The sequence below is a fragment of the Apodemus sylvaticus genome, chromosome 6 (genome assembly GCF_947179515.1).
Source record: "Apodemus sylvaticus chromosome 6, mApoSyl1.1, whole genome shotgun sequence".
Classification (NCBI taxonomy): domain Eukaryota; kingdom Metazoa; phylum Chordata; class Mammalia; order Rodentia; family Muridae; genus Apodemus; species Apodemus sylvaticus.
This window is the reverse complement of record NC_067477.1, coordinates 113,268,968-113,292,179: the sequence shown is the minus strand read 5'-3', so window position 1 is coordinate 113,292,179 and position 23,212 is coordinate 113,268,968. Positions and strand designations below refer to the sequence as shown.

Genomic DNA, 23,212 nt, shown 5'->3' with positions numbered 1-23,212 from the left:
TCCAAGGCTTCGCTTTCAGGATAGACCTCAGTGTAGAAAGCCTTTGAGGTAAGTAAGCTTCAACAGATATATGTTGAATCAAAAATCCTCTGTGGCATTATAGAAGGCACCAGCTTTGGGAACATACTCCATCAGCTTCACACCTAATGGGGAAGACAAGACTTCTGCACTCCTTTTGTATTAAGCTATGTAAGTCTGTCAGCTACACTAGTATTTTACTGCAGCCTTCAATCTTACCTGGTACAGAATGAGGTTGCACAATTGAAAGCATGCTCTATTATGATGGGAGTGAAAGGGTGTGCTTGTGCTGCTTCAGATACTCAGAGAACATTAAGGCTAGGCAGGATGGGGAAAAGCAGGGTAAGGCCTTTCTTCAGGTTGATATTCTTTTCCTTAGTAGAAACACTGGTGAAAACTTTCACAGAGCAGATTTCTTCCCTTCTCTAGGACAGCCCATAACGTCTGCTGCGGGCTCTGGACAGAGTCTACCCGGCAACTGATATTCAAGTGGCTAATATGTGGAGGCTAACAGGAACGTGGGCAAAAATCGTCTTGGAGCTTGGAGCCCCAGCGAAGAACCTCAGAGGAAACTTGGGAGTGAGCTCTCTTCCCAAGTCCGCGCCTGTAAAGCTGGTCTTAGGAAATTAAAAGGTGTATGTGACTTGCGGTGTGTTCTGTCTGCATGGACAGTGGCCACGGGAGCCGAGCAAGGGAGTTCGACCTTCAGGTGACGCGCGACCCGAGGCCCAGGCACCGGGATTCGCCTTCCGAGTAAAGATCAAATTGGGAACCCTGTTGGAAGTGCTGGCGAGCCACATTCGCGTCCACGACCTAAGAGCTAAATCGCAGCAGCCCCGGTGCTTGGATATCTTTCATGGACCCCGCCCCTCGGCCCTCAAGCCACACCCCAAGCGGAACACCTCCCTTTCCCGTAGCACCTGTCCCGCCCCTTCCGGTCCGGTATCCGGAAGCGTCCTGGAGCTCGCTTTTTCGCCTTCCGGCCTGAGAAAGCATTCTCTATAGTTTGACTTGGAGCATCTTTTCTAGGAGGTAAACACGTACTAGTTTGAGGAGCGGACTTTCCGGCAGTGCTGAAACAGCTTCCGGCACTACCTGGCTCTAAATACTCTGTAAGTGACACCGTGTCGCCCACGAAGGCGATCGAGTTTAGAAATATCCAGAGGGATCTTACGGTGACCTACATCAGCCCGCCAAGATGGCGATGCAAGCGGCTAAGAGGGCGAATGTGAGTACCCCGCTTTCTGCGCGGTAGGGAAGCGACGTCTGCTTGACTGTGGCAGAGTGGGTGGAGAGCGGTTTTGTCCCTCCGCCTACAGGTGGGGAAAGTTCATTATCTGTTCGGTCAGAGGAGATTCCGTCCTGGGCGCATCCTCAGGGGTGTGTTCCTTGAGCGACTTTTCGCCCCACCCCTATTGGGAGCCCCCTGGTTTCAGTGACTATGTAAGGTCTACAGTCTCTGCTGCTTGACCTAACACCTAGGACCAGGCGTTAGGATCTTCTGAGTCCAAAAAGTCGATAACATAGACGTACCGAGTAACTATTTGGTTCATTGCCAGCTGGATCCTGGGATTTTTCTGGAATGTAGAACTTTGGGATTCTTCTGTTAATATATGTAAGCGCCTGCTGTGTCTCTTGTCTTACAAACGGGAAGCAATTCATCAGTTGTATTTATTCACCACCTACTGTGTGCCACATGCCCGTGTTTGGTGTTGGGACACAGCAGTGAATTGTAAGTGAAAAGTTCTACTGTTCAGTGAGCAGTGTTATCAAAATATCTAAAAAAAATATTCTTTCAAGAAAGTAGGAAATGGTTAAAACTTAGAATCACACTAAAACAAAGACACATAATTGACCATTGGATATTATGATGAAGATTTTGGGCAACCACGATTATGCGAGTCATTTCAGCAAATGAAAACTTGATTTCTGTAGAATGAAAAGATGGTGGAATTCAGACAAAACTGCAGAGTTGGTCCTATGATTTTCTTATTAATAGAGAAATTGAATTGTTCTAAAGATACCTAAAAGCCGGGCGGTGGTGGCGCACGCCTGTAATCCCAGCACTCTGGGAGGCAGAGGCAGGCAGATTTCTGAGTTCGAGGCCAGCCTGGTCTATAGAGTTCCAGGACAACCAGGGCTACACAGAGAAACCCTGTCTCGACAAAACCAAATCCAAAAAAAAAAAAAAAAAAGATACCTAAAGTGCTTTTTATATACCAACGAGAGTGAACTGATAGAATGGGAGCAACCTGATAAAAGAACAATCTGTTAACCTGGAGTGAAGGTGGACTGTGGCTCAGTGTTAGAGTGCTTGCCTCGGACACCTTAGTCGTTGGATTTGGTTCCCATCACCTCAAGCCATGACAGAAAACAAAAATAATTAAAGAAGGGAGTGATTGATGTACCAGTAGAAGAAAAATGGATGGACATGTATGGATAAAGCTTAGCTGCAAGGATATATAGTTCTCATTTGGTCATATCTGTTTTCCTGTGTTGGCTGAGTATAGAGCCCTTTTGAATTTTACTGGGAATGGTGGTAACGTTCAAGGAGAGAAGGGAGGGGTTTACTGGAGAAATATGTTTGGCAGTTGTTGATCGTGAAACTCAACCTGGAAATTGTAAACTTTTATAGTTTGTTTAATAATTGTCACCACTATTCATTTGAAGGTAGAGAATAAGTAAACTCCTTTTAAATTTATGTTTATTTATTATTGTATGTGTATGCGCATGTGCTACAAAGCACACGTAGAGGTTGGAGGACAGTTTTTGGGAGTCAGTTCTCTATCATGTGGATTGGAGGGACTAACAGGTCAGACTTGCTGACAAGTGCCTTTCACATGCCGAACTAGCTCACCAGCCTGAGGGTAAATATTTTATGCTTTCATTCATATAATTCTTAGCTTCACACCAAAAGTTGTGTGTTTGATAAGTAATTATTGAACATTTTTTTTTGTCTGCTGTAGTTAATTGACTGTAGTAGCAGAGAGTGAGCTGAGAGCCAGCAGTGTGGAGTAAGAAGGGTCTAAGAGTGAGGACCATGCAACAGGCCAGACAAGCAACACACTGGGGACAGTATTCATGTCAAAGATAGGAGGGAGTACAGCTGCGAGGAGGAACGACAAACTTCCCCGCCCCTAGAAGGCTGAGAAGGGAATGCTGGGATGAAAGATGTTGTTAGTAAAGGCACTTTCAGGTGTCCTGTAAAGAAGATGAGTCATCAGTACAGACTTTCCTTTTCAACCTGCATGACTGAAAACAGAAGCAAGATTTTAAAAAGTTGAGAGAGCTGGAAAGTGCAGGGAAGATAGATACCTTGTCTTCAAGGCATATCTCTCTCTCTCTCTCTCTCTCTCTCTCTCTCTCTCTCTCTCTCTCTCTCTCTCTCTCTCTCTTTTCTAGACAGGGTTTCTCTGTGTAGCCCTGGCTGTCCTGGAACTCACTCTGTAGACCAGGCTGGCCTCAAGAATCCGCCTGCCTCTGCCTCCCAAGTGCTGGGATTAAAGGCGTGAGCCACCACTGCCCGGCTCAAGGCATCTCTCTTAATACCTAACTCACTGTGTACATTTAAAAGGCATTTACTGTTTGATGAATAAGTCAAGAGGGGTCCAGTACTGTGTTGTGGATGGATTGGGAGGAGCAGATCATCTGCAGACTAGAAGCTGGGAGGAAGGGAAAGCCTGTCAGAACAAGAGAAGTCACTGACACAGGTTCTTAAGACAATAAGGCTTATGAGTGGATTTTACTGTCTTTTCTTCACAGGAGACGTTAAGGATATGGGAGTGAAATGGGAACTACTAAATTAGAGCGACCAAAACCCGGGGTTTTAGTTCCTCCTGATAGTCTTCCCTCTGCTGTTTTCTGAGGAGCATCTGGTGGTCGTTCTTACCCTTGGCTTCTTCTTTGGCCTCACTGGGGTCTTTATCATGGCCGCACTGCTGCCCTTCAGTATAATGATACTTATTTCTCATTGTAGATTCGCCTCCCACCTGAAGTAAATCGGATTTTGTATATAAGGAATTTGCCATACAAAATCACAGCAGAAGAAATGTATGATATATTTGGGAAATATGGACCTATTCGTCAAATCAGGGTGTAAGTTTCTCTAAGACCTATAATGTCACTTAAAGGATATGGTTGTCTAATCTAAAATCTCGGAATTGTAGCTTGCAGCAGGACTGTGCTGTGTGGTATGTAGTGATGTGTCTGTTTTGCAGTGAAACTATAAGGCCCTTGAATAAAAATTCCTTTCTAGTATCATGTAATATTTAGTGATAAAATCTTTAATCCTGAATTGAACCATTAAACTACAGTGTCTAAATTTGTGCCATTTAAAGATCCCTCTGAAAGGATTTTTTAACGCTTTTATTTTTAGTCATAATGTTTCCCTTCAGGAAGGCACCGTTGGAAAGGTCCTGTGGGTTTGAACCCTGGGCCCTATACATGCTAGGCAGGCACTGACCTTTGAACTATATTTTTTTAAGTTTTCTGAAGTGTGGTGGGACACCTATAATCTCAGTTTGTGCGGTGGAGACAAGCATTGAAGGTGATTCTCATCTGTACAGTGATTTTGAGGTCAGCCTGGGTTTTTTAAGACCACAGCTCAAATCAAGCCAAAGATTTTCTTTTTATCATCTCAGAGCCCCTTCCTGGCTTTTAGGACTATGAGAGGCTAAGATCTTTGCTTTCAAATGACCCATCTCTCCTGGGAGTAAACTGCTTCCTGGGAATATATCATCATTTCCATTAGTAGCTGAATGAGGATGAAACAAAATTACCATAGAATGGGTGCTCCCTTTAGAAGGTCTCAGTCCTCTGAGCAGCTGCTAAGGGCTTTGTACTCCCTACAGAATACATTTTGTCCATATTTTGAGAGATGCAAGAATTGCAGGTCCTTCCAGGAACAAAGAATAATATGTAGATAGTCTCTAATTTGGGAGCCAGGGAACAAGGGTTTGCCTTTAATGCCTGTAACTAGCCATGTGACAAGTGGCCAGACTTGCTAGGTTTTTCTTTCTTTTTTAAGATAATTTGGATGACCCTTTGGTTCTCAGTGTGGAGGCAGTATGATAAATTGACTGCATTGGTTGTTAGGCCTGAGTTCAGATACTAAGTCACTGTACCTGCTCTGTCCACCCCCTAGTTACCATAACTTAGTACTTAGCCTTAGTAGTAGCTAAGTGGCTCACAGCTGCCTGTCACTGTGGCTTCAGTTGGATCCTACATCACGTCTGGCCTCCCAAGGGCACCTGCTGTACATATAAACACCTCCACACATGACATGCACATTTTTTTGTTGTTGTTGTTTGGTTGGTTTTGTTTTTGGAGATAGGGTTTTTCTGTGTAGCTATGGTTGTCCTGGAACTCTGTAGACCAGGCTAGCCTTAAACTCAGAGATGCCTGCATCTGCCTCCTGAGTGCTGGGATTAAAGGTGTGCAACACTACTGCCCGACACATATAAATCTTTTTTTGTTTGTTTGTTTGTTTATTTGTTTTTTGGATTTGGGTTTTTCAAGACAGGGTTTCTCTATATAGCCCTGGCTGTCCTGGAACTCACTCTGTAGACCAGGCTGGCCTCAAACTCAGAAATCAGCCTGCCTCTGTCTCCCAGAGTGCTGGGATTACAGGCGTGCGCCACCACCGCCTGGCTGTAAATAATTTTTAAAAACACTATAATATAGGACAAATGATACTGAGATCAGTATATGATGTAACGAAGCTGAAGCTAGAAAGGCTGAATTGTGGACAAGGTTTTTAATTCCTGTTTACTACCAGTCAGGAAAATGTTACTGAGCTCGGTGCTCAATACATGGCACATTCCAAATACATGCTTTTAAAATTCAAGTTATAGTGTAGATTTCAAAATGTGAGGATGATCATGAGAGCTGGGACCCCTGGAATGGAGAATGTATACAGTCAGGTGAAGGACTGGTCATATTCATATATAGTTCAGTAGTAGAACACTTGCCTAACACGTGAGAGGACTCCAGTTTAATCCCTAGAATTAAAAAAAAAAAAAAAAAAGAATGTGGTTAGGCTTTGTCCCTATTGCAATTCTTTTTTTTTTTTTTTAAGATTTATTTATTTTATGTATGTAAATACACTGTCATTCTCTTCAGACACACCAGAAGAGGGCATTAGATCACATTACAGATGGTTGTGGGCCACCATGTGGTTGCTGGGATTTGAACTTAGGACCTCTGACCCATCTCTCCAGCCCCGCCCCCCATAGCAAGGGGATCTGATGCCCTCTTCTGGTGTGTCTGAAGACAGCTACAGTGTACTTACATATACATAAAATAAATAAATATTTCTTTTTAACAAAAAAGAAAAAATGGGAGGAAAGAACTTCATAGAGGATGAATGTCGGGTGGGCTGTCTCAAACAGGTAACGGTTCTTGCTGGGAACCCAGAGTTCAGGAAGACAGAAGTGATTCTAGACACAGATTGTCTAAAACAAACATCTGTCAGATCCTGGCAACTTAATATGAGTTGGTGGGCACTGGACTCCCTGGCTACACCCACCTCTCTCTTCTCTCCCTGCAGGGTCTAGATTGGAGAGGAGGGATAGGAGTTAAAATTTTGTTTTGTTTTGAGCCAGAGTCTCACTGTGTTTCTATAGCAAATGATGTTGACTCCCTGTCCCTTTTCGGGGGCAGGGGTGCTATTTTGAGACAGAGTCCCTGCATAGCCCACTATGTAGACTAGGCTGGCTTTGAACTCACAGAGATCCACTTCCTGTCTCCAAAGTGCTTAGGTTAAAGGTGTCTGCTACCATGCCTAGAGATTCAAATTTTTGTTTGGTTGTTTCTGTTTTTCCTGGAACTCTGTAGACCAGGCTGGCTTTGAACTCACAGAAATTCCTTGCCTCTGCTTCCCGAGCACTAGGATTAAAGGTGTGTGCCACCACCTCCCAGCTCCAAAGGTACAATTTTGAAGTTAGATTTTTACTTGTCCTTCTGAGCCAGAATAGTGTTTTGCTTCACCTACTGTGTGTGCTCGGCAAGTGAAGAGTCAGCCCACAGTCCCAAACCTCATCCCATGGCTGCACACGGAGTCTATTTTATATTCCAGACCGTTGGAAAGTGGGCTCTGACAGCTGGACTCATCCACCTTGGCCTGCACCCGGTGCCTGCAGGTCAGGGCTCCTGTGGCTTTTCTCACTTCCCCAGTTCTCCTAGGAAGCCCCCAGGGCTAAGAGAAGTAGAGATCCTAGGAGGAGCCCGTTACTGGGTAAGGGCCTCACCTGCTAGCCTTTTGCCGGGCTCACAGCTAACTCTGCCCGCTGGTGTGTTTCTGCCCTCTGAGTGGAAGCTGTGTCCCCAACCGAGGGCTGCACAGCGAGCACAGAGAACCTTGGTCAGCCATCTGGCTGGCAGGCCGTTAGGCCTGGGTACCGTCCCTACCTCAAGCCCGAGGACTCACTCTGAGCACGGAAACACGAGCAGTGTGCTGGCTTCTCACAGCTTTGGCTGTGCTTGTGAGCATGCAGCTTCGCTCCTAGTCTTGAGATACTCCACTTCAGAACACAGTAGCTTTAAAGATTACACGCTCCTTAGGCATATCTATTCAGAGTGTTTGTTCCCTCTGCTATTTTTCAGGTTGATTTCAAATTACTTAAACTTACTTCTGTTTATTGTCTCCAAACAATTCTTTCAAGGCTGGGAGTGTAGCCCGGCAGTAGAGAGCACTTGGAATGGAGGGCTTGGATCTGTCCTGTGTATTTTTAAAAATTCAGTGCCAAAATAAACATGACCTAGTTACAGGTTTAAAAAGACTAGAAATTGTCGATGCGTGGGTAACTGTCTTGTAACTGTTGTGCAGAGGGAATACACCTGAAACCAGAGGAACAGCCTACGTGGTCTATGAAGACATCTTTGATGCTAAGAACGCCTGTGACCATCTATCGGGATTCAACGTTTGTAACCGATACCTTGTGGTTTTGTATTACAATGCTAACCGGGTGAGTGCGGCCCACTGTACTGAGAGGCTGGTGCTGGGTGGGGTTTCCTCTAGGCTAGTGCTGCTGGTGAACTGTGCAGCTCAGTGCCCATTAACTGTGGTGCATGTCACACTTGTAGGCATTCCAGAAGATGGACACCAAGAAGAAGGAGGAGCAGCTGAAGCTTCTCAAGGAAAAGTATGGCATCAACACAGATCCTCCCAAATGAGACAGCCATGCGTGGTCCCTGTTACCTTTTCTCTTTGTAATTAATACTGAATATTGTGGGTTCTTATTTGAGACCTAGAATGACTTGTTTGAAAGTTTTCTAGCGTTAGAATGTATAATGTTAATAAACTTGTAACTTTTGTAAAATGTGTCAATGTTTTCTGTTAAACTTCTCACTCTTTTTAAATACCAGTAAAAAAAAAAAAAAAAAAAAAAAAAAAAAGCAAATGAGAACCACATGTAGGACTGTGGATGAGTCTAGGGACTGAGGACCTTGTGATGGTTCAGACATGCTTGGCCCAGGGAGTAGCACGGTTAGGAGGTGTGGCCCTGTCTGAGTGTGGGTGTGGGCTTTAAGACCCTCATCATGGCTGCCTGGAGATCAGTCTTCCACCAGCAGCCTTCAGATGAAGATGTAGAACTCTCAGCTCCTGTACCATGCCTGCCTGGACACTGCCATGCTCCCACCTTGATGATAATGGACTGAACCTCCAAACCTGTAAGCTAGCCCCAATTAAATGTCCTTATAAGAGTTGCTTTGGTTATGGTGTCTGTTCACAGCTTTAAAACCCTAACTAAGTCCTTGAGAACATTGACTTTTCTATTCTTTTAATACTGGTTTATTGTGTATGGATGTGTGTGGATGTGTACATGTGTCAAAATCAGAATGACTTGTAGGAGCTGATTCTCTTCTTTCACCAGGTGGGTCTTGGGGATTGAACTCAAGTTGTCAGGCTTAATAGCAAATGCCTTTACAAAACAATGAGCCAGAGGAACTTGTAGGCTTGTTTTTTGCTTTTTGAGACAGGGTCTCTCCCTCCATGTAGACTAGGCTGACCTCCAACTCATAGAGATTTCTTCCTGCCTCTGCCAGTTCTAGGATTAAAGGCATGCACCACCATATCCTGTCTAACCTTGTTGTAACTAGTAACCCCAACCCAATGAGTAGGTCACACCGAGGACACCAGAATTCAGCCTGTTGGTTGAATAAAATGCTTTCATCAAAAGCTAATATAGCACACAGCTATAATCCCAGCACTTGGGAAAGCTGAGGCAGGAGCATCACCATGAGCTTAATAGACTACCTTGTAAATTCTGGGCCAGTCTGGATTACAGAGTAAGACTCTGTCTCAAAAAACAAAGACATGAAAGGTCTGGCATGAAAGCCACAAAGAACCAGACACCTGTCAGTGTGGTAAGCCTTGTCCTTACAACAGAGGTCATTATCCTTACAGCAGAGGTCCATCACAAAAGTAATGACTCAGAAATCTAAGAGCAAGCTGTTCAGAGAGTGATGCTATTACTTGGCCAAGGCTGTAGTTACAACCTATATATTTTGGATTTAGCTCACAATATGTCTTTGCCATAAATAAAATAAAATGCTTAGTTGTAGGAGTTTCCATGACATGGGAAGACTGTAATAATTGTCACATTCATTGTGGCTTGACAGCTTAGGAGAAGACAGCTATAAATTTTCTTTTTATAGTTCAGGCATGAGCCAAATGGAGACATGTGAATTGGTTGGTTTGTATACCCAGAATCTAGAGTCACTTTGAAGGCTACATAGACTGACTAGTGTCAATGGCTACTTTTAAATGCATTTAAAGTCTGTTATTACTTTTAAGGAAATAGGCCACTTTCTAGATTTTTGTACTGTATTTTCAAAGCTCACTCAAAAATGAAGACATTATTATGTTTGAGTAGTTTTTGACAGCACTGTTAACTCCACCCCCAACCCCCTTTAAGCCAGGGTTTCCCTGGCTGTTCTGGAACTCTTTCTCTAAGCTGGGCTGGCCCCAAACTCAGATAGACCGGCCTCAGCCTCCTGAGTGCTGGGATTAAAGGCACAAATCACCATAGCACCACAGACATCAAAAAGTCATTTCTAAGATGGATGGGCAGATTCAGAGGCCACAGGCGTAACTCTCATCTGAGAGCCTTTGTGATTTCCTTACTAGCTCTGTAGTGCACTCTATGACCTAGGTGTTTGCAGACTTAGATGGTGTTCTGAAAGACCCCTATGTCAATACAACCGAAATCAGACTGTCATGAGAGTGAGGTCTCCACATGGCAGCCAGCTCGCTGCCAATGGTGTGAACAACCAGAAAAACTTCTATTAGCAGGAACAGTCTGGTCATTGGATTATGTGTCTATTTGCTGAATTTCATGACCCAAAGCTGAGTTTTAAAACTAGGGCTGGGAAGAATATAGCTCACAAAAGAGGGCTTTTGGAGCCAGGCACTGGACTTGACCTCAGCACTACAGAAAACAAAATCAGTTCTGATTGTTTGGAATTCTGTGATTTAGTTACAAGAGCTTAGACTTGGGGCCAGACACTGGGCCTCTCTGCAGGAGGTGCAGTGCTAAATCTAGGGTTCTAGTTGATGATTGCCTTGTGTACCAGCCATCTAAAGTTCAGTTTCTTAAACCAAGTTAAGAGTGTAAGGGGCAGAGCTGAACATGGGGGCACACACTTATAATCCAAACACTCAAGAAACAGGCAGGAGAGTCACACATCTGAGGCCAGCCTGGGCTACTCGGTGATCTCCTATATCAAAGGACAGAAAGTGCAAGGGGCAAATGGTGTCTCCGTATTCACCTGGGCAGGTGTGCCCAAGTTGCTTTGCAAGTGAGCAGAGTCAAGTTTCTTTTCTTTTTTCTTTCTTTTCTTTTCTTTCTTTTTTTTTTTTTTTTTTGGTTTTTTGGTTTTTTGGATTTGGTTTTTTTGAGACAGGGTTTCTCTGTATAGCCCTGGGTGTCCTGGAACTTACTCTGTAGACCAGGCTGACTTCGAACTCAGAAATTCGCCTGCCTTTGCCTCCCAGAGTGCTGGGATTACAGGTGTGCTCCACCACCGCCCGGCCAGAGTCAAGTTTCTAACATCTCCTGAGACTGATTGAGTAGCAGTTTGAAACCAGCTGATAGGATGTGGATCTTAATACTGGTCGGTTGCTTACCAACCTTTAATGGCTCTCACAAGATCTACACTCTTTGGCATGTGTCATGATTTTCTACATCATCTTCCAAAGACTTGAGAGAGCAGTCATCTCTCAGCTTACCTGTACACCCTCATGTATCCTTCAGGTGCTAGCCAGTAATTTTGCATTTTTAGGGGTTTCTTAGTAAGTGTCATAGCCACTTGCCACCCGGGCTATACTGCCGTGAACAGATCTTTTGCGTGCCCTGCAGAGGGCCCATGAAATAGTCTTTGATGTCATTTTTGCTCATCCTGTTGGTATCACAACAGAAAACATGGTGTGTCTTCTACACAGACTGAGTTCTGAGTAATTATAGGTAGAGGCATCAAGGAGCATAAGGAAGCAGGACGTTCCTTCCACAGGAGACACCCCAAGAGGGAATGGGTACAGCATCCTTTGGCCGTGGATGAGTAAAGTCAAGGCAACGCCTTTCCATTCTTCCAGAGCACTACCTTCTCGTGAGCCCCGCCCCCAGCCTCAGCATGGCGTCCTGGGGATGAGTGGTAGATAAAATGGCCCCAATCGTGGGCCCGTATCCTTCATGGAATGTTGCATGATATAAACCAGTGTATCTTTAACTCCAACACTTGGGAGACAGAGGCAGATAGATCTCTATTTGTTTGAGTGTTTGAGTTCAAAGCCGGTCTATGCTACACAGTGAGATCTGACTCAAATAAATAGATAAGTAAATAAATGAACAAGATGGATGGCTCCTGAGGATTGCCATTTGAGGCTGGCCTCTGGCCTCCATACGCACCTGCACGCATGCACATGCGGGGGCACGCACACACATTCTACATTAGAAGTAATTCCTCGAGGGAAGCTAGAGCAAATCCAGATGTAACTAAGTGTTGCCTCTGAACAGAAGCCCAGAACCACACTTTTTCAAAGTTACTTCCCAGAGTTGGTGAGTCCCAGGCTTCAAGCCTTTACCATAGTCACATGCTCAGCTGCACACAGCTACTGGTGAGGGAGGCTCATCCCTCAATCTCTTCAAACAGATGGAGTTGCAGGACCGCCCTGGGAGATCAAATCCCACATGAGATTGCTAGGATGCTGGGTTAGTTATGCAGAGGACTCCGAGCTGGTGAGTCTAGTAGGGTAGAAGCTAATTTCTAACGTTGCTTAGAGGATTTGTGATCATTTTATTTAAAAGGTAAAATTGGACCTGATGGTAGTATATATGCACCTGTAATGCCAGAAGTCAGCAGGCTGGCTGAAGGAGTTCTAGGTCAGCCTGGGCTCTGTCACCCTGTCTGAAGGTCCAGCACGTGCAGTTTTCTCACGCAGCTGTTATATCCACTCTCTTAGCCACTTGGAAGTCCCCTTTCACTCTTTTTCACCAAGGGCAGTTAGATTGTGTGTCATTAAAGAACCTCCCACAACATGATGGACAGGAAGATGCCAAGCACAGAGCCTTTATTTTACATAGTATTTCCAAAGAGGGCAGGGCTTAGAGTGAGCAGCCAACAGAAGATAAGACAGTGACAGCAAAGGTAACTGGCTCAAGTCCCTCCGTGTAACCATGTACAGCGCATGTCTGAGCACCTTGTATGTCTGGCTTAAGTGCAGGTAAGGCAATATAGATTGTGCAAACAAGATCTGTGTCCTATGATCAGGAATGGCTACTGCATGCATCACACAAAATGCAGTCTGAAATGTTCGGATCTGTAACTAAAGTTTTCTCAAGCAAAGATGTGCAGGGACAATTAAATGGCCGACACATACGGAGCACGTTGGGCAGAAAGAACAGATAATGTGGAGGGGTGGTGGGGTCAACACACTGATCAAGAGCCCTACGTAGGAGGAGCCGTCCCAGTGGCAGAGAGAGCAGGCTAGGACAGAGAGCAGGGTCCATCTCCAGCCACCTCGTGTTCCTTCCTGCCTTCACTCTAAGCTGAGCAGTTCCACGTCAAAGATGAGGGTGGCATTGGGAGGGATGACACCGGGGTGGCCGGTCGCTCCATAGGCCACATCAGGGGTGCAGGTCAGCTTCGCCCTCTGCCCCAAGCTCATCTAGCAGGGATGGGGGCAGATGGGGAGAGGAGAAAGAGGACCCAGCTTGATTTAAAAGAAAAAAGTAAGATAACTATGGCATTTCCCCCAAAATCATCTTTAGGGTAATTCCAAAGATCTGAGATTAATTTTATTCGGGACACACTAAAGTTAAGCTAAGAGCTTAAACATGCAGATTCTGCCTCGAAATAGACCCGGCTATGGGGCAGTTAACAGCCACAGAGTCGTCTCAGACTCATTCAAGCAACAAATGTTATTGGTTATCCAGCAATGGCATGGCCCAAACACTGTGTCTGCTCTTAATTATTCCTGGTCCTCTTCAGAGGTAGCCTTCGAGGAATGTGGAACAGCACTGAATATACTTGTGACAGGAACAGTTAAGATTCAGCAACGAAAGGCCACATCGAGGTGACAGAGGTGGAGCTACAGGAATGGGACATCTTCCCAGACAAACTGAGGGTGAGCTGGAACCGAAGCCCACCAGCGCTGCCATCCCACTGGACATCGCTTAGCAAGAGAGCTGTGAGGTTTGCATTTCAAAGAATACAAAAAACCTGAGCTGACTGGCTAGTGTTGTATTGATGTTAATGTTCTACTTGAATCTCTGTAGTATGGTTATATATGTTAACATTTAAGGAAGCTGGGTTGAAAATTATATAGGAGCTTCACTGTTTCTATAAAAATTTTTATGTCTGGAATAGCTTCAAAACTGTTAAAAAGCAAAATCCAAAGCACCTCTTGGCTTATCCATCTCTAGCCCTTCTTAGCTCAGGCAGCTGGTCGGCCTTTTCACGTGCTCAAGCAATCCTAGGAGGGATGCCTGGCGCGAGACATTGATGTCAGCCACAGAAGAGGGGAAGGGCAGAGCCAGAAGTGAGCACTAGGTGGCGCTGCTGCACCCTGTGGGTGGTGCTAAGGCGGCGTGGGGGAGATCTGTTTAAGGGCCTCCTAAAATCCACTTAGTTGAATCCCCAGCCTCCTTAAAACCTTTAGTATCCATCCTCAGCCTACCTGGGCAGCGCCTTCTTCAAAGCCTTTGATGACTTCCTGTTTGCCGATTCGGAACTTGAAAGGTTTGTTTCTGTCTCTGGATGAATCGAATTTCTTTCCATTTTGGAGCATTCCTATCAAAGAAAGAAGAGGGCAGAAAAGAGCCGTGGTCGTGAGTGAACCAGCAGTTAGACCCAGCGTGTCTAAACAGAGTTCCTCTGCTGCATAAGCCTGCTCCTCTTCGACCCTCCCCATCGGCAGTGCTGTCAAGCAGGAAGGGCAGACCCCCGTCTCCCCTCACCCCGACGTGTGGAGGAGTCTATCCCCAAGTCCTACATCTCTGTGGAATCCAGCTTCAGCTTCTGCTATGCCATCTGTGGTGTCATGGTGTCACCTCCACGGCTCACCTGTGGACTGGAACAGCCTCCACACTGGCATGTCTACTCCTCACCAAACTTCCACTCTCTAAGTCAACAGATGTTCTTTTTCCCCACAATTCTGATGGTATTTACTTCCCTGCTTAGAATACTTCAATAGCTCCCAGAGCAGAATCCAAAAGTCTGAGGCTAATGATGCCTGCCTTCGAGTTCTCTCTCCCCTCACCACCCCTCTCCCTGCCCATCCAGAGCACATCATTCTCAAGTTGCTTCACACCTTCTAAACACTACTTCCAGGCTGTAGCCCAGGCTAGCCTGGAGTTCAGTATGCAGCCTGGCTGGCCTCGAACTTGCAAGAGTTTCCAGGTGCCAAATCTCAGGTGTGAGTCGCCATACCCAATTAGACAGGGTTTTGACTTTGGCCTGGCACTAACTCACTGTGTGATATTGGAGAAATAGGCCTCATATTTTCCATATTTAACACAGCAAGCTTCATCAGCTTTCAAATATCTGAGCATCTATTATTTTACTTCTGAATTCCTACAGCTTGAATGTGTACTAGAGAGTCTTATTTACCTACCTTCTGGGTAGAATAGATTGGGCTCCTGCCCTGAGTTCTAAATGTGGTAAAGGAGAAACCCTTCTGGCTACCCAGAGATACACACAGATGGATGCTACAGAGATCAAACACAGACGCATGCATATACACAGTTGCTAAGATAGTCACATTCACAGAGATAGTTATGCATGCTCACATGCACTTAAGCCCAGACACTCAGGAGAGAAGCCCTGATGGTCAAACAGATGCTAAGAAAATATTTAGATCGACAGACCTACATATATTCATACAGATAGGCCCTTGGACAAATGCATGCTTGAATATGTGCACACGCACAGTCCATTTATAGACTGCCTTCCCCATTTCCCCACTGCCTTTCATAAAGTTGGATCTACTGGAAACCATGTAACAGCTATCTGAGACTGCAAATCCAGCCAAAGCTACATAATCCAGAAACAGACCCACATAAATATGTTGACTTCTTTTGCAAAGATGTTTCTTTAATACAACAAATAAAGGATGACTTTTTGGATTATCATTGCTGGATCAAATCTATATCCACATGGAGGGAAAAAATTGAACTTTAGCCTTACCACCTCTACACATAAGAAGCAATTCTAGATCAATCATATACCTAGATGTGAATAATAAAATAAAAATAATAAAGCAGCAGTAGGCATACTACCATTCAAATTTTCTACAAAGTAGCTAGGCGTGATGGTGCACGCATTGTAATCCAGCTAGAGGCAGGAGGACCAGGAATTCAAGGCCAGCCTTGACTATAGAACACATTCAAGGCCAACCTTAGTCACATGGGATACTCTCAAATGACAAAAACAATAAAAAAAAAGAAATGAAAAAAAACCACCACCACCACCATTTCTAATAGGTGATAAATAAACACAAATAAATGAGTATCTTCACAATAGAGTGAAAGATTCCTTGAAGTGAACATAGAGAAATATGTAAGCACGAAGAAGACTGATTAGTATGACGTCACTACAAAAATGAAGAACTTCTTCTCAAACAATTCGATTAAAAGACTAATGGCAAGGCCAGAGGAATGGCTCAATGATTAAGAGCGCTGGCTGCTCTTGCGGGGGACCCGGGTTCAATGCCTGCCACCGAACAGCAGCCCTCAACTGTCTGTTAATTCCAGTTTCAGTATCCAGTGTCTTCCTCTTCCAGCCTGCGCAGGCACTAGGCACACAAACTCACTAAGTAGCAGAGATTGGCCTTGAACTTTTGATCCTCTAGTTCCCACTCCCAAGTGACAGCATTCTAGGTGTGGACCACCAAGCCTAGCTTATATTTAATTCTTTAAAAGTTTACCAGAAGTTTCTTACATACAGTCTCCTGCTCTATTTGATAAGACAGGTTCTCCCAAAGCAGAGCTGATATGTTTGATACACCCTGCCTACTCAATGTATATATACACTGTCGGGGAAACTCTGCCAAAGGATGTTTGGTTTCATTAACTTGATAAACAATGGCCTGTCCATAACATGTAGAACAGATAAATCAATTACCCTGGTCATAGGTTCCAGAGGCCCCAAGGTAATTAGGCCACATTACTAGGAGATAAAACAGCCCTCCAGTGCTGACATCAGCGGCTGGAGATAACAACTGTTAAAAAAAAACAGCCACGTCATCTGCTAGAACCAATCTGGTGCTTCACACTGGCCTAGAGAACTGCTAAAAACGGCCCCATCTGAATATGTCCCAGGAATTAAGCTGGCCTTGCTGTATGCTAAATGGCTGTCACCCATAGAGTTTGCCACATTAGGAAGCAAGTCACAAGGCAGAGTCCTCACACCTCTTAGAGCAAACACCTGCCAGTAATCTTCCTGCCAGCAGTCCTAAAGAACTCATCTAGAATGTTCCTGGGGGTGGGGAGGAGGGAGATGGCTCAGCAGTTAACAGCACTTGTTGCTTTTTCCAAAGCATCCCACTTCAGTTCCCAGCACCCACATGGTGGATCACAAACATTCATAACTCCAGTACCAGGGGATCTGACACCTCTTACCTCCACTAGGCATGCCTGCGGCACACATGCGTACACGCATGAGGCCAAAACATCCATACACATAAGATAAAATAAATAAGTATAGAATGTCCCTTGGTCCTTGGGTCTTCAAACACACATCATTCAAGAAGAGACAGCAGGCTTGTGGCAACCTCATCTGGATCCTCCCAGCGCCTGGGGACAGTGGTGCCACTAACCTCATCACTTTATAGCCCTTTCACTGCAGTGGAGTTGGGAGGGCACAAAAGAAGAAAAATATGGTAAAAGGGGATTTTGAGGGTGCTTATTTCCAGAATAAGTCTGAAATATCAGACTGGAGCAGGAAGATCAGGGTACCAGGTTGTAAAAACTGGAGGTGTTTGGTTTTGCAAACAGAGGCTGGCACCATAGATGGTCTTTGTGGGTAAGGAAAAACTAAAACTGGTCCCATGCAAGCTGGCTGCCTTGAGCTTTGAGGTAATCCATGGACAAGACCCTCCCTCTGGAGGAAACTTATAGGACATCTCTGCCTTGGGCGGGGCAGGGCTGGGTCAGCGCTAAGAGAATGAAACCTACCTGTGTAGTGCACCACGCATATTTGACCCTTCTTAGGGAATGTCCTTCCTGTCAGGAGAGATTAAGGCAGATGAAAAATTAGGGTATTAGAAAAGCTCACCAAGTGGGCTGGAGAGACATCTCAGTGGTTAAGAGCACTGGCTGCTCTTCCAGAGGTCCTGAGTTCAATTCCCAGCAACTACATGGTGGCTACAACCTTTAACCATCAGTAATGGAGTCTCATGCCCTCTTCTGGTGTATCTGAAGAAAGCTACAGTGTACTCACAAATAAAATTAAATCTTAAACAGACAAAAAACAGAAAAAAAAAAAAAACCTACTCAGAAAAGCTCACCAAGCCAGGCGGTGGTGGCGCACGCCTTTAATCCCAGCACTTGGGAGGCAAAGGCAGGTGGATTTCTGAGTTTGAGGCCAGCCTGGTCTACAGAGTGAGTTCCAGGACAGCCAGGGCTACACAGAAAAAAACCTTGTCTCGAAAAACCAAAAAAAAAAAAAAGAAAGAAAGAAAAAAGAAAGAAAGAAAGAAAGGAAGAAAGAAAGGAAGGAAGAAAGAAAGAAAGGAAGAAAGAAAGAGAGAGAAAAGAAAAGCTCACCGAGATGGGTGGTGGGGGCTCCTGTAATCCCAGCACTAGGGAGGCAGAAGTCAGAACTAACGATGCCTCTTTCTGGTTTGTATTTGAACTTAATGTTACTGGTCTCAATTTCCTAGTCTAAAAGAAAAACAAGCGAAAACAGCCCCATCGCTGTTTATTCCTCCCTTTACTTTCATCTATTTTACAAGTATTCAGGAATAGGAACTATGTGCTAGACCAGAATCATGAATAGCCTACTGTGTGTCAGATGACCTGAAGTAGATTCCAGAGACAGAGAGTAATATATGAACCCATGAAGAGGAGAAGCAGAAACCGAAATCTCAGATTGCTATAGAGTCATGATTACATCAAAGATGAATAAATGCCACCATTCACAAGAAATCAATAATGACCAGGCCTGTGCCCTCATGTCAGAGATACTTCAGAGAACAATAAAGACAGGACCCCTGTCTTCTGGGGTCTACATTGTCTCTTTTGTGTATGTGGGATGGGATGGAGTTTTGTGTGTGTGTGTGTGTGTGTGTGTGTGTGTGTGTGGTGCATGCCCATGAGCTTACATGAAGAGGCCAAAGAAAGATATTGTGTCTTCCTCTATCCTCCAATTATCTCCCTGCGGTAGAGTCAGTCACTGACCCAGAGGCTATGCCATAGAGCTCATAGGATCTGCCCACCTCTGCTCCCCAGGCTGGAGGACAGGCACTAGCTGTCACACCTAGCTTTTTTGAATGAGTGAAGGAGATTCAAGCTCAAGTCGTCATGTTTCTCTAGCTAGAGCTCTTAGCCACTGAGCCATCTCCTCCAGTTTACGTTCTAAAGAAAGGAGACAAGGCTCACATAAATATAATTACAGGTCCTCTAAATAGGTCCTCTAAAGAAAATTAACACTGATGAATTTCAGAGGGACACGGTGAGCTCGCACTTTAAGAAGGAACTAACTCAAAGACCATGAAGCAGGGAAAGATTGGTGGGCTTTCAGAATAGAAAGGCAGAGTGTGAGCTGGAGGAGAGGAACGTGAAGGAGATGCACCAGGCAGCTTTGCAGGGATGGGCTTAATAGCAAATGCATCTGAAACCACCGCTGGGTTTAAAAGCATGGAAATGACCTAATCTGAATTAAGATTTTATAAGATCACTCTGGCTCCCGCATGTAGGCTGGATGGTTTAGACATCTGTTGCGATAATCTAGACAAGAAATCAATGGTTGCATGAATTAAGGTAGTGGCAGCAGAGAAGAGAGTGAAACAGATTGGAGATACATTTTGGAAGCAGGGTTGACAATGGCATGCAAGTGGATGAGCGGAGAGAGGAAGGACCTCCCCCCTCCCGTCCAGCTCACCACTGGACGGTGGAAAAGGAAAAAATAAGAAACGCTTGAATTTGGGGTTTGGGTAACTGGAAGGTGGTAGAGCTTTTCTGAGAGACGGGGAAACGGGAAAGGAACAGATTTGTGAGGGTGGCAATCTTGAGCTGCCTATTAGACATGCAAGTTCTTACTGCACAGAGGCAGATGCAGAGCCAACCCTGGATAAACAAACTGGGTGGGCTAGAAAGCTCCGAGACTAGATTATGAGCTTGGGGGAGCATTAGCAACACAATCAATGTTTAGTGGGCTGTAGGAGCTTATCAAAGGGAGCCAGAGAAAGCCCTGCAGAAAACAGTTAAATTGGCTGTTAAAAGATGCGTGGGAGTCTGTCTGGAGAAGTAAAGAGACCTGGGAATAGAATTAGTTGTAAGACGTGTTCAAAAACCTGGAATCCAGAGTCGGGATGGAGTTCGAAGAGCCAAGCAGGCACAAGTGCCTGGGTTCCACCCGGAAGCACATAAAGCCTTAGGGTCCTAGAGTCCAGTCACAGTGAGAGCCCATTGGTTCCATCCTGTAACCCTAGGGTCCAGCACACAGTACACGTTCCATAAATATTTGCTAAGTGAGTGGTTTGTTTAACAACTCGCAAGTGGCTTGGTGAAGTTGGTTGTGGATACACGGATAGCAAGTAGCGAAAGAGCTCGTGCCAGTGTGGATTACGCCCACCCTGTCTATCAACAAGGGGCAACTGCTTACAGAAGTAGGGGAAGAATCTTTTAAAGGTTTTCTTCCTAAGGGAGGGGCCCATAAAGCTCTGCATTTTAGGAGACCTGGGGTGGGGGAGTGAGAACAGAAGTCAAATGGAAGGCAGGGAGAACAAAGATAGGCGACAGCTCAGAGGCTGTGTGGGTGACAAGGCCTGGGAAAGGATTCCTCGCCCCGAGCACCAAGATTCTTTGTATGAACAGAGAAACCAGTACCCGCGAGCAGTGATCTGGGTAGTAGCGGCACTTCCAAGAACCCCTCGGTTTGTAACCAAGAAGCCCTTTAATTTCCTGGGGAGGAGCATGCCAAAAATATCTAACAGCAAGTTTGCTTGTTTAAAACACTGTAGACCTTGGGGTGGCTTTGGGTCTGGATTAAATTGTGCTTATGAAATAGCTACTCCTTGACGATGTTGAATACACCCAATTTTCTAAGTAGTTGAAGAAACTTGGTGCTGGTTCTCGAAAGAGACAGGGAACCCAGAGATAGACTGGGAGGTGAGGGTGGGGTGGGGGGCAATGAACAAAATTAGGGAACACTGTTTAGGCCTGGCTGACTAAGGCACCCTGGACCCTCCAGGAGGGCCAAGCAGCAGGTCGGAAGGCTGGGTTTCGTCTGAGGAGGGCATGGTAGAGGGCAGATGACCAGGAAGGTTTAGTGGGACCTGGAGGGTGAAATCAGAAGCAAACGCGCCAAAGGAGTGGCAGGCTCCCAAATTGGCTCCCTCCACAAGTAACCACTGCCCAGCCCCGGGACCGCCAGACAAGAGGGCCGGCCAGAGAGGTGGAATGCATTAGGAGGGGTTTCTCTGTACAGCAGGAACCCCCAGAGGGGGACCATCCCTGGTGCCGAACAGAGAAAACGGAACAGAAATTCAAACCTGGGAAGTCAGTAGCAGCGGTTAATCGAGAGGTTGCAGCTCAGGCAGCAGCAGGCGCAGCCCAGGACAGTGACCGGTCATAGACCCTTTGCCCCAAGGTGGCCGCCTTCACCCCCCAAGGTGAGCGGGCGCAGAAGGGGATGTTGAGTTGTCCTCTAAAACCCACAAGAATCGGGGTAGGGGGTCTCCTCCTGCTGCCCGCACCTTTGCCCCTCTCCCTGCTTCTGGTCCCCGGAGCCACCTCGGAATCAGATCCCAGCCCGCGGACTCCGCCCCGGGACCCCTCCTCCTCCCGGGCCCGGCTGCCCGGTACCGTCTCCTGGGGAAATGGTCTCGATCTCCACGCCCATCGCGGTCCCACAGGCCCCGCCTCCAAGGGGGTCCTCGCGGCTGCCCCGACCCCGGCTCCGCTCAGGCCGGACCCAGCAGGCGCTCGGGCTCGCCTTCTTGCCGCCACTGCAGAGCCGGAGGAGGTGCGGCTGGAGTCAGGACCTGCGCGGGGAGGGGCCGCCGGGAAGGGGGCGGTGGGGTGGAGCTGTGCGACAAGGTGGGGTCGGCCGGGGCGGGGCCCGGGGGAAGCGACCCTGACGTGGCTGCTCCGGATCCTGGCCAGACTAACCACCATTAACCCAGTGGCTGAGACGCGAGGCAGGGTGAGCGAGGCGTGCCGGCGCTAGCGCATCCACGCACTTATCCATCTATCGGCTCAATGTATATTTATTTAACACCTACAGGGTGCAAAGCTCCAGGGAGTCCACTCAATCCTACAGACTAGGAGAAAGTCGGTAATTAAACTAACACTTTAAATACATGTGCTCAGTGCCTTGGGCTTCAGAGCACAACGTGAGCACGCGAGACTGCTACCTACCCTGGCTAGGCTCCCCGAATCTAATAGGAGCAGAGCCGGAGAGGGAAGAAACCAATTGATGAATTTTCCCCCACCACCTTAAGCCCATATTCATCATCCCTCAAAGTTTTACAGTTAGGGCGGTGTGTGTGTGTGTGTGTGTGTGTGTGTGTGACTTTTCAAGGTAAAGGACCGCTCCCTGGTGATTCCAACTGAATTAAAGCAGGATCAGCTGTGTGCTGAGGACAAACTACAGCTTGAAGTGGTGAATGCTATAGAAGGAATGAATGAATTCTTTTACCTCTACCCAAACCAAATCATAATCTAGAAAGATACTTTTGTCCTTCTCGAATCCTCTATTTCCTTGGCCCTGGGAATTGAACCCAGAGAAACCAGGGTCTGTTAACACACGCTAAACTAACAGAGGCTACATCCATGGCCCCTAGGAAGATACATTGAGAGGAGGTAGCATTTGCTTGAAGGCTGAAGGAGACTTTAAGAAATGCCCCTCCCCCGTCTTTTCTACGTCGTTGCAAAAATCGACATGAATTTGTTTCTGACAAAAGACCATGGGAAGTGAGTATGGAAGAAAAAGCTATTCAAAGGCTCAGAACTGGAACTTGAAGCGTTCTCCTCGGGCTCTGCATCTCCACTCTTCCAAGTGGCCAGCTAGCAGATGAGGTTGTTAGTATCCAGGTACTAGGACTGAAGTTGGCGTTCAAAAAAGAGGGTTTACGGTACGGGACAAATCAGAATCAGAAAAGCCCAAGGGTGTGGCCTAGAGTCTTTAGGGCTTCAGACAAAAAAGCTTAAGACACCTCACGGACCCATCCCACCCCCAACCCGCCAACCCTACTTGCTATGGCCTTGGGCAGGTACTTTGAGATTAGGGGCAGAACGGATTGGCTACTTGGGCAGGCCTGGGAGGCAGGCTTCAGGTAAACGGATGCTATTTACATATTGGGAGTGATGTTTCATGGGATTTTTAAATGGGGAGTCCCTGACTCCCCACTAAACTAAACTAAAAACTATTGACACATGTGGACCGTAGAATTCCGATTCCTTCTTGCCAACCTCTTTTAAGAGAGCAGATGAGACGCGCGTGGGAGAAGAGGTTGAAGCACTTTGAGATGGAT

The 23,212-nt window shown here is 46.1% G+C and overlaps 2 protein-coding genes across 3 annotated transcripts; one reads left to right on the top strand and one right to left on the bottom strand.

Moving 5' to 3' along the window:
• Positions 1-959: 959 nt before the first annotated feature.
• Positions 960-8,336, top strand: Sf3b6 (splicing factor 3b subunit 6). The gene is made up of 4 exons (XM_052186163.1): positions 960-1,246; positions 3,995-4,113; positions 7,844-7,982; positions 8,101-8,336. The coding sequence occupies exons 1-4, from the start codon at positions 1,217-1,219 to the stop codon at positions 8,188-8,190; spliced, it is 378 nt and encodes a 125-aa protein (XP_052042123.1). The 5' UTR covers positions 960-1,216; the 3' UTR covers positions 8,191-8,336.
• A 4,233-nt stretch (positions 8,337-12,569) lies between these two features.
• Fkbp1b (FKBP prolyl isomerase 1B) lies at positions 12,570-21,731 on the bottom strand. Of its 2 annotated transcripts, none has more exons than XM_052186164.1 (4): positions 21,543-21,731; positions 17,691-17,738; positions 14,195-14,307; positions 12,570-13,183 (listed from the first exon to the last, which is right to left on the bottom strand). In XM_052186164.1, the coding sequence occupies exons 1-4, from the start codon at positions 21,577-21,579 to the stop codon at positions 13,055-13,057; spliced, it is 327 nt and encodes a 108-aa protein (XP_052042124.1). In that variant the 5' UTR covers positions 21,580-21,731; the 3' UTR covers positions 12,570-13,054. The 2 variants fall into 2 exon arrangements, with proteins under 2 accessions (XP_052042124.1, XP_052042125.1); XM_052186165.1 differs by having other exon boundaries at positions 13,152-13,228.
• Between the last annotated feature and the right edge of the window lie 1,481 nt (positions 21,732-23,212).